The following is an 11,319-nucleotide window of genomic DNA, read 5'->3' on the forward strand; positions in this document are numbered from 1 at the left end:
AGAAGGAGAAGGCATCATCAACTCAATGGACATGAGTCTGAGTAAACTCCAGGAGTTGGTGATGGACAGGGAAGCCTGGCATGCTGAGTCCATGGGGTCACAAACAGACACAACTGAGCGACTGAACTGAACTGAAGAAAGAGAACCATGTCCTCAAGCAACATGCATTGTTGTTATATAACCATTAGTGCAAAGTTTAAGGAAAAACATAACCCTGAGCAAGATGAATTGTTTTGTTGTGCAATCATTAGCTTTGGGCTTAAAGAAAGTTAATTTCAAAGATTGTTGTCATAACAACTCAGAGTTTAAGAAAAAATGTCTCATGTGACTAAGACAAAGTAATGTAGAAAAAAATAATCTGCCCTTTTCTCCTGAAGAGTTCCAGGTTCCTTATCAATCTACCTAAGAATTAACTGTCTCAACTGGAAGACCCTATTTCCCTAGAGTCTTCTATTTTTTAACAATTAAAAAATTTTAAAGTCATTTTTGAGTTACAATATTGTTTCTGTTGTTTTTTATGTTCTAGTTTTTAGGCCACAAGGCATGTGGCTCCCTGAGCAGAAATCAAACTCCCATCCCCTGCATTAAACTAAGCCTTAAACACTAGACTGTCAGGGAAATCCCAGTATTTCCCCAGATTTTACCTTCTGAACTTGGGGAAATAATGTCCACCCTCAACGATATGACTTCTTCCTAATAAAGAACTTTCAACTCAATATCCTGATTCATTTTACTCATTTTTGTTGGTTTGTTTGTTTGTTTTTTCCTCTAAGGATATGGGAAAGCCCCTGAGGATCTACAGATAGGGAGTCTTTGTGTCTTATACAGAGAGAACAAGGGAAATGAGAAAACAAAGGGGCCCACACACAGTCAGTAATGGATGACATTTCTGCCTCAAAGTGTAAGAACTATAAGAAGGTTTAAAATATAGTGAGGATACTAGCATTACAGGGGCTCATGGGAAACTTCAAATCTAGACAAAAACTTTGGGCTAACACTCTGATCCATATCTACTAATTACTCAAGAAATAATGTGTTCAATCAGAGACATAATGATTGCTCAAGAAACTGTTATTAACATTTCCTTTTTTCATACTTCTCTTGCCTGCATGTTGTAGGCAACAATGCTATGTTATATTAGATGTTTCCATTCCAATACACATCCTCCCTCTCCCACTTGCCCCAAAACACCTCCAAAATTAACCCCAACCTCACATTTCAGGCAAAGCTCAGTGCTCAGATAACACTTGTTTGAATCTTTTGACCCTGCCATCAGTGAAATTTCCATTATTGCCTAAGGAAATCCTTCCAAACCATCCCACTCCACATTTTTCGCATTTCTTCCCATCTAGCATACATCATGACAAACACTGGGCTGGAGGAAGCACAAACTGGAATCAAGATTGTCAGGAGAAATATCAAAAGCCTCAGATATGCAGATAACACCACCCTTATGGCAGAAAGTGAAGAAAAACAAAAAGGCCTGTTGATGAAAGTAAAAGAGAAGAGTGAAAAATTTGGCTTAAAGCTCAACATTAAAAAAACGAAGATCATGGCATCTGATCCCATCACTTCATGGCAAATAGATGGGGAAACAGTGGAAACAGTGGCTTGACTTTATTTTTGGAGGGCTCCAAAATCACTGCAGGTGGTGACTGCAGCCATGAAATTAAAAGATGTTTACTCCTTGGAAGGAAAATTATGACCAACCTAGATAGCATATTAAAAAGCAGAGACATCACTTTGTCAACAAAGGTCCATCTAGTCAAGGCTATGGTTTTTCCAGTGGTCATGTATGGATGTGAGAGTTGGACTGTGAAGAAGGCTTAGCGCCGAAAAAGTGATGCATTTGAACTGTGATGTTGGAGAAGACTCTTGAGAGTCCCATGGACTGCAAGGAGATCCAACCAGTCCATCCTAAAGGAGATTAGTCCTGGGTGTTCATTGTAAGGACTGATGTTGAAGCTGAAACTCTAATACTTTGGCCACCTGATGTGAAGAACTGACTCATTTGAAAAGACCCTGACACTGGCAAAGATTGAGGGCAGGAGTAGAAGGGGAAGACAGAGGATGAGATGGTTGGATGGCATCACTGACTCAATGGACATGGGTTTGGGTGGACTCCAGGAGTTGGTGATGGACAGGGAGGCCTGGCGTGCTGCAGTTCATGGGGTCACAAAGAGTCGGATACGACTGAGCGACTGAACTGAACTGAGCAAACTCACCCTTTGTGCTGTGTAAGGGTTTGTGCCTTTTGTACTATCCTACAGGATTGCCATGTCTTATAAAGCAGATCCTCCATAGACAGTAAATGTATGTTTATTAAGTGAAATAATCAGTGAATGAACAGTTATTTCTTGTGTCAAGACGCCTGGGAGTAGAGGACAATCTGAAAAATGCACAATTGCATAATGTTTCCTTGGTGTTAGTGCTACAGTATACAATAAGGAAGCACACAAGAAAGTAAATCATTGATTAGATGTTTGCTTTTTGATTATACGTAGTACAATATCTTTGGAAACTTTTTAACTTTTCATTTTATACAGAGTATATCCAATTAAAACTGTTGTGATAGTTCAGCTGCACAGCAAAGTAATGAACCATATATGTACATGTTTCCATTCTTCCCCAAATTCCCTCCCATCCAGGCTGGCACATATCATTGATCAGACTTTCCTGTGCTATTCAGCAAGACCTTGTTGGTTATCCATTTTAAACACAGTAGTGTGTACATGTCCATCCCAAACTCCCTAACTATCCTTTGTGAAATTATTTTTGTCATATGTAAAATTAACTTCTAGAACCTTCTAACTTGTATGCATTTCTTTAAATCTATATCATACTCCAGTTGATCAACTTTAAACTTGACTGCCTAAAACAGAACATATTGCTTCCTTCTATAAAAAGTATTTTTAGAATAATTCTATCTTACTACCAGGTTATGGACAGTGCATTACAGTTTACTGTTTCACCACTATATTTTGAATTGTCTGAAGGTAAATAAGTTTTTAAATATTTATTTGTTTCTTCTCATGTTTTTATACATAGTAGGCACAGAGAATCCTTTACACCCCAACACTATATTTAATAACCACAGGGTCACATCCCAGAAGCAGAGACATCTCAGGAAAATTTTAGGAAGTTTCCTTTCACACTCCTGAGCACAGAACAGTCATCATAAGAATTAAACATTAGGAGACAAAGAGATTTTCAAATGACTTGAAAGAAGGTAAGAAAAACTGTGAGTTTCACAATCTGGACTTGGATAAAGTTTAAACGGTATTGTTGGTGCTGGTGTCTCCACGTTGGGACTGAGGAGGAGGTCAAGGGATGGAAACAGACTTGGCAACTTGTTATATGTTTTCACTCCTTGTTAAAGCAGAACTTCAGTAAAAAGTCTAAGAGTAAAATTAATTCCTTAATATTTGATTTTATTTGATAATTTACCCAATAATTACTTCTAGTCCCTCCTTATCATGTTGCTTTATAGATCATGTTCAGTATGTGTTAATGAAGATGGGGTATGTGTGGAATAAAAAAGATGGAAAGAGACCAGAGGCAAGGAGAGAACGACAGTGACAGAGGGAGATACAGAGAGTCAGAGAGAAAGGGAGTGAAGAAGGGGGGTGGTGGGGAAGAAAGGAGAAGAGAAAGAGAGAAATGGAGTGATGAAGCAGGTGGGGGTGGGAGGAGAAGAGAGAGAGCGAGAAGTAAGTAATGTTGTGCATTGATTTCCATAATCATTTTAAAATCAACCAATTGAATGTCATGAGAATTTAGGATGCTATTGTAGATTTTCCATCTCTTAAATCTCAGAGAAATGCCCTGAAAGTTGGCTTTGAGAACTAATACCTTGTGTATTTGTCAAGGGTGCCATGATTCTGCCTTTCCAGACATACGGCTTCAAATTTTACTTGAGAAAGACTGCCCCTTTGTTTTTGATAAGTCAATATCATAGCCCACTTTTGAGGTAAATAAAAGCTAATTCTGAGTGAATTAAGACCTGAGCCCTGTGGGGGAAATATTAATATGGAATTGATAAAGAGATACTAACTGCTCTGTAGTAATTAGGATATATTTTATCAAAATTATGGCTATATTGATTTTACTGTTTTTAGAGAGAAATTTGACCTTTTAAAACATAAATTAAACTATACCATTCCTAAACTATTCTGTTTATGACATCTGCTTCTATGAGTTCTGCTCTTCCTGAAACATTTACTTTTTTGATGTTGTTTTCTTTTATTTTACCTTATTTTTGAAACAGTGCTAAAACTGAGATAACTAAGATATTGTACATCTGGGGAAAAAGAGTAAATAATAACTGCTTTATCTTATAGTAAATGTTAATGGAAAATAACTGGAGAAAATAGCTACTTTACCCAGAAAAATATAGAATAGATTGCTGAAATATTCTACTTGGATAATTAAAAACTGATCAGCAGAGCATGCACAAAAGAATTCTAGCTGAGTGAAATTTCTGAACCAAATGATGAAACCACACATCTCTGAATGAAATATCATGATTCTCCTGAAGAAAGTCAATATTCATCCTCTTAATTATACTCAGAATAGGCCCATCCTGGTATAGAATGTTAGGAATTAGGTCACCTTGCCAAACTGGAATAAAGGAAAAGAAAAAAAAAATGTCTGTCTCTCTGTCTGTGGACTTGTGTGAGTGTGTGCATGTGTGTGCATGCTCAACAGGGCTTTAATCAAAGTAGAGCAGATATGCTGTGGATCCCTTCACAGAGTCCAAGAAAGCTCACGATGGTGAAGATGGTAGTAGGCCTAAGAAATATTCCAGAACTTTCTAGTGGTGACCTGGATTTGCACTTTACGCTCTGAAAATAACCCCATTTATATAACTATTCACTCTTCCTTATTTTGCCTGAACTTTTGATGTCTTATAACAACTTTCAGACTTGTCCCTGCAGTTAGAAGGAAAAACCCGTTTCACTCTTTAATCATATCAAGTAGCAAGCGTGAAAGACAACTCTTGCCCTGAGACTTGCATGATGGTGGCTGCAGCAGTCAGTACAAAAGAGGGGCTCATAGACCACTCATGGCAAAGGAAGACATGAAAAAGAAGACACAGTAGAAGAATTTGTATATATATACATACACACACATATGAATACTGAAATATTATATATTACTCAGGTATAAAAAAGAACGAAGTTTTGCCAGTTGCAACAACTTGGATAAGCCTGTAGGATATTATGCTTGATGAAATGTCAGACAAAGAAAGACAATATCCTGTATGTTGAAACTTTTATGTGGAACACAAAAAGCAAAATAAACAAATTAATATAACAAAGCAGAAACAAACTCACAGGTATAGAGAACAAACTAGTATTTACCCATGAGGAGAGGGGAGGGTCAGGATAGGGGTAGGGGACTAAGAAATACAAACCACTGTGTATAAAGTAGCTTAGCAACAAGGATATACTGTGCAAAACAGAAAACATAGTCAATAATTTATTGCAACTTTAAATGGTGCATAGTCCTTAAAAATACTGAATCACTATGCTGTACACCTGAAACTAATATAATATTATAGATCAAATATTTAAAAATAATTAATTCAAATCAAATGAATTAGGGAAATCATCTCTGAAAACAGAAAATGACAGGGGAAGTCTTCAAGTACATGCTAATTCCTATCAGTTCAGACAGCAAAATTGTAGCCCTGACAAGTTGGCTCCTTTACAAGAAAACTTGGCTCCTTGACTTCCCTGGCGGCTCAGACAGTAAAGCGTCTGCCAACAATGCGGGAGACCCGGGTTTGATCCCTGGGTTGGGAAGATCCCCTGGAGTAGGAAATGGCAACCCACTCCTGTACTCTTGCCTGGAAAATCCCATGGACAGAGAATTCTGGTAGGTTACAGTCCATGGGGTCGCAGAGAGTCGGAAACGACTAAGCAACTTCACTTTCTTTCTTTCTATACAAGGAAATATAGGAATAGACTATACTATTATTTAATAACTTCTGTGAGTCTTCCATAACACAAACTTCCTGAAAAGACATATCCAAAGTTTCCCAGAAGAAGTCCTTTCACTCACATATGCCTGACCTCTGATATCAGGGGTGCGAATTAGGGTCTTTAAAAGAGTACAAATATAAAACAATGATAAAGCTAACAGAGCTTTCAGTTAATTAATTGAAACACAAAACCTAAAGGTCAAACCAACTGTAGATTTTTGTTTGCTTTCTGTTTTTAACATTTAAAACACTTGAAAGAACTCTTTTCCCAGAAGTCAACATGTGAAAATATTTTTCTAAGTATAGACCAATAGTTAGAGCCTCTTTCTTTGAGGGTTGCAGAAAAGAGTGAATATAAATTGAAAATGTTTAAATTCTATATTTTTTACTCTTATAAACTTTTATGGGCATATAATTCAGCCCTAACTTCCAGACAGCCAGGCAAGAGCAAAAACTTTTCTACATGTCTAAAAATATCAGAATGAATTTGTTGACAAGTTCTTGATGGGGAAATGGGCCAGATCAAAAGGTGAGGGATCTTCATTTACCCAGCAATGATGGAAAAAATATTTTGGAGGAAGAAGTAATGAAAGCTGGATATTTATGAGTTTTTCGAAGCAACTGGGAATGCAGAGGTCCTTTCCTCCTCAGTTCAGTTCAGTTCAGTTGCTCAGTCATGTCCGACTCTGCAACCCCATAATCGCAGCATGCCAGGCCTCCCTGTCCATCACCAACTCCCAGAGTTTACTCAAACTCATGTCCATCAAATCGGTGATGCCATCCAGCCATCTCATCCTCTGTCGTCCCCTTCTCCTCCTGCCCCCAATCCCTCCCAGCATCAGGGTCTTTTCCAATGAGTCAACTCTTCGCATGAGGTGGCCAGAGTATTGGAATTTCAGCTTCAGCATCAGTCCTTCCAATAAACATCCAGGACTGATCTCCTTTAGGATGGACTGGTTGGATCTCCTTGCAGTCCAAGGGACTCTCAAGAGTCTTCTTCAACACCACAGTTCAAAAGCATCAATTTTTCAGCACTCAGCTTTCTTCACAGTCCAACTCTCACATCCATACATGACCACTGGAAAAACCATAGCCTTGACTAGATGGACCTTTGTTGGCAAAGTAATGTCTCTGCTTTTTAATATGCTATCTAGGTTGGTCATAACTTTCCTTCCAAGGAGTAAGCGTCTTTTAATTTCATGGCTGCAATCACCATCTGCAGTGATTTTGGAGCCCCCCAAAAATGAAGTTTGACACTGCTTCCACTGTCTCCCCATCTATTTCCCATGAAGTAATGGGACCAGATGCCATGATCTTAGTTTTCTGAATGTTGAGCTTTAAGCCAACTTTTTCACTCTCCTCTTTCACTTTCATCAAGAGGCTTTTTAGTTCCTCTTCACTTTCTGCCATAAGGGTGGTGTCATCTGCACATCTGAGGTTATTGATATTTCTCCTGGCAATCTTGATTCCAGCTGTGCTTTTCCAGCCCAGCATTTCTCATGATGTACTCTGCATATAAGTTAAATAAACAGGGTGACAATATACAGCCTTGATGTACTACTTTTCCTATTTGGAACCAGTCTGTTGTTCCATGTCCAGTTCTAACTGTTGCTTCCTGACCTGCATATAGATTTCTCAAGCTAGTTCACCTAAAAAGATATTAGTTGGAGTTACAGAGACATCGAGCTGAAAGAATAAGAGATTTCTTAAAACATGTTTTGTCAGTGATGGCAAAGGTGAGAGAAAGATGATTCTAGACATCAAGTTGTCTGAATCAGGACAAGGTTCTAAGGACAGAGATCATGGGAAGTAAATATATATGCTCCTTTCCTTACTGAAAGGAAGTAGAAATTCAAGAAGAAGGGAAGATGCAGAAAGTAGAGATGGTAGAAATTAAGGGACCCTCAGGGAACTCTGAGATCTAATGCTGAGTTCAGAAATGCTTGCTGCTTTTGCTTTTTTCATTGAATCTTCTAGTAGTAAGAAACAGATCTCTATATTTCCAAAGTTTTTTCTTGCCTAAGAAGGTAAGAGGCTTTATTACATGGGTGGGAGGAGGGGCAAAGAGAGAAGAAATACTTGAAAAGCTGTAGATAATGAAGAATAAATTTTAGTGAAAGAAGGTGTAAGTAAAGTATATGGAGAAAACAAAATTATGGATAATGAATAAAATAGAAGTAATTCTTATGAACACAGTACTCTTAGAGGCTTAGAGAAAGAAAACAAATAATCTGATTCATGCTGGAATGTTATTATACAATTTTATCCCTCCTTTTAAATCATGGAGAAGCTTCTCTATTCTTCCAGACACTTTCCCAGGTTAGTCTTTGAGGAAACAAGTTATATGCCTCTATTGAGTCTTTGAACACATTGCCTCTAGCAGGGTTATTGAAACCTTAGGTTTATGATTGATTTTTTACTTCTTTGTATTTTTTATTACATGGAGAGGTCTGTATGTTTTCATCTATGGATTAATGGAGTAAGTATTTCACAGGACTTCTCAATCCATACTTATTCTATTTTTCTATCATTATTTATTTGGTCATAAATTAAATTAAGAAAAAAGTTGAATGAGTCGATAAACAAATGAGTATTTGTTTTCATACCAGAATGATTTAATCCCAAACAAGCGAACAAAAGAGTTGCATATTTAGAAGAGGGGCAGCGATTTTGTCCATGCTGTCCTTGTAATTCTTTTATATATTCTGAAAGCACAGGAGACGATCCATCCACATAGTCTTAAGTTGAATCATAGTGGATACATTCTTTCCACTTTCTGGACCCGGGAGTCTTCATTTATGTAATAACAAAATTGAGGAGGTGGTTTCCAAGAGGTTACTTCGTTGTGATTCTAAAATCTCTATAAGCAAACTTGCTAAGGAAGATGATTTTAGTAGCAATTTGTATTGCTGGAATGACTGAGACCTAGAGATGCCCAGAAAAAGGGCTGAAGGTCTGAAGTCAGTGTCAGGAAGACTAAGGAGAGGTATGACTATCATCATTTAAGCCTCACCCTGTGGAACCACAACTTGGCATGAGCCAATCTGCTCACAGAAGCAGGGAGGGCAGGAGGCAGGGCTGGGCATAAAAGGAAGAGCTGGGCCAGCTGCTGCTTACACTTGCTTCTGACACAACCGTGTTCACTAGCAACTACACAGACAGACACCATGCTGACTGCTGAGGAGAAGGCTGCCGTCACCGCCTTCTGGGGCAAGGTGAATGTGGATGTAGTTGGTGCTGAGGCCCTGGGCAGGTGAGTGAATGGCACCTGGGCGTGTGAGGACAAAGCCGTCCCCTGAGATTCTGAAAGCTGCTGAGTTCCTCTGACCTTGTGCCCTTTTCACCCCTTAGGCTGCTGGTTGTCTACCCCTGGACTCAGAGGTTCTTTGAGCACTTTGGGGACTTGTCCACTGCTGATGCTGTTATGGGCAACCCTAAAGTGAAGGCCCATGGCAAGAGGGTGCTAGACGCCTTTAGTGACGGCCTGAAGCATCTCGACGACCTCAAGGGTGCCTTTGCTCAGCTAAGTGAGCTGCACTGTGATAAGCTGCACGTGGATCCTGAGAACTTCAGGGTGAGTTTGTGGAATCCTCAGTGCTCTCCTCCTTCTTCTTTTTACGGTGAAGCTTCTGTCATGGGGAGAAGGCTGAATAGCAAGATGCAGTTTAGAATGGAGAAGAGGTATTCTGGTTAGAGTGCTAAGGAGTCCTCAGAACCGTTTAGATTCGTTTAACCTCTTTGCTCACAACCATCATTTCCTCTGATTCATTCTTGTTCTCTGTTGTCTGAAATGTCTTCTCTTTTTAATTATACTTTTTATTTCGAGGGTTTAATTTGAAAAAAATTATTTCTTCTTTTATCAACTTTAAAAATGGTAACTAATATTTTCCCCATGTCTGTTTCTTACAAGGGGTAAAATGTTGCATTGCTTTTTGAAGTGATTCAAAATAATAAAAATGATAAGAAGTTATGGATTAAGGTACAAAGAGAGAAACATTTCTAAATATAAATTCAGGCTGATATGGGTAGCTTCACATCAGTAGTAACATCTACACTTCAGTCATCTTTGTGCTTATATCCTACGGTCACAGCTTGGGATGAGACTGAAATACCCTGAATCTAACCTTGGGCTTCCCTCATAGCTCAGTTGGTAAAGAGTCTGCCTGCAATGCAGGAGATCTCAGTTCGGTCCCTGGGTCAGGAAGAATGGCTGGAAAAGGGACAGGCTACCCACTCCAGTAATCTTGGGCTTCCCTTGTGACTAGCTGGTACAGAATCTTCCTGCAGTGCAGGAGACCTGGGTTCAATCCCTGAGTTGGGAAGATCCCCTGGAGAAGGGAAAGCCTACCCTATCCAGTATTCTGGCCTAGAGAAATCCATGGACTGTATAGTCCATGGGATTGTAAAGAGTCAGACACGACTGAGCGACTTTCACTTTACTCACCAGCACTAACCCTGCCCTTGCTTAATGTCTTTTCCACACAGCTCCTGGGCAACGTGCTGGTGGTTGTGCTGGCTCGCCACCATGGCGGTGAATTCACCCCGGTGCTGCAGGCTGACTTTCAGAAGGTGGTGACTGGTGTTGCCAATGCCCTGGCCCACAGATATCACTAAGCTCCCTTTCCTGCTTTCCAGGAAAAATGTTTTTATTCTCAGAGCCCAAAAATTGAATATGGAAAAATTATGAAGCATTTGGAGCATCTGGCTTCTGCCTAATAAAGACATTTATTTTCATTGCACTGCTGTATTTAAATTATTTCACTGTCTCTTACTCAGATGGCACATGGGAGGGCAAAGCACTGAAGACATAAAGAAATGAAGGGCCAAGTTGAGACCTTGGGAAAATATATCAGTATCTTGGACCCCATGACAGGAGTGGTTGTAAATAGCAGATGCTATGGAAAACAGGCTCTGCTCCTTAGCCTTACTCTCCCTTAAAGAATTAAGTTGCAGCTTGATCTGGAAGTTAGATCATTGCTGAGTTTTAAATAAATTACGTCATTTAGCCTTGTAAATGTCTTCTCTCTCTTTAATTATCCAGAACATCATTTAGATTCATTAAGTTCTGCCTAATGACACCACTGTTTTAAGATTTTCTTTATGCATTTTACTGTCCCCATTGCTCTTTCTCCCCTGACCTCTTCTTATCCTATTTTCTCTGTCATCTTATAAAGATCTACTAGAAGGACAGAAGCTTCTGTGCTGGATTCTGGAAACGACATATGAATTTTGAATAATCCTTGTTACCTCTTGCATCCTAATTCTGAATCTCAGTTCAGTTCACTTCAGTGGCACAGTTGTGTACAGTTCTTTGAGATCCCATGGACTGCAGC

General features: G+C 39.1%; 1 protein-coding gene across 1 annotated transcript; it reads left to right on the forward strand.

Moving 5' to 3' along the window:
• Positions 1–9,079: 9,079 nt before the first annotated feature.
• Positions 9,080–10,725, forward strand: LOC122695710 (hemoglobin subunit beta-3). Its single transcript, XM_043905793.1, has 3 exons — positions 9,080–9,239; positions 9,338–9,560; positions 10,472–10,725. The coding sequence occupies exons 1-3, from the start codon at positions 9,154–9,156 to the stop codon at positions 10,598–10,600; spliced, it is 438 nt and encodes a 145-aa protein (XP_043761728.1). The 5' UTR covers positions 9,080–9,153; the 3' UTR covers positions 10,601–10,725.
• Positions 10,726–11,319: the final 594 nt, after the last annotated feature.

The sequence above is a fragment of the Cervus elaphus genome, chromosome 1, assembly GCF_910594005.1.
Source record: "Cervus elaphus chromosome 1, mCerEla1.1, whole genome shotgun sequence".
In the NCBI taxonomy this organism is placed as follows: domain Eukaryota; kingdom Metazoa; phylum Chordata; class Mammalia; order Artiodactyla; family Cervidae; genus Cervus; species Cervus elaphus.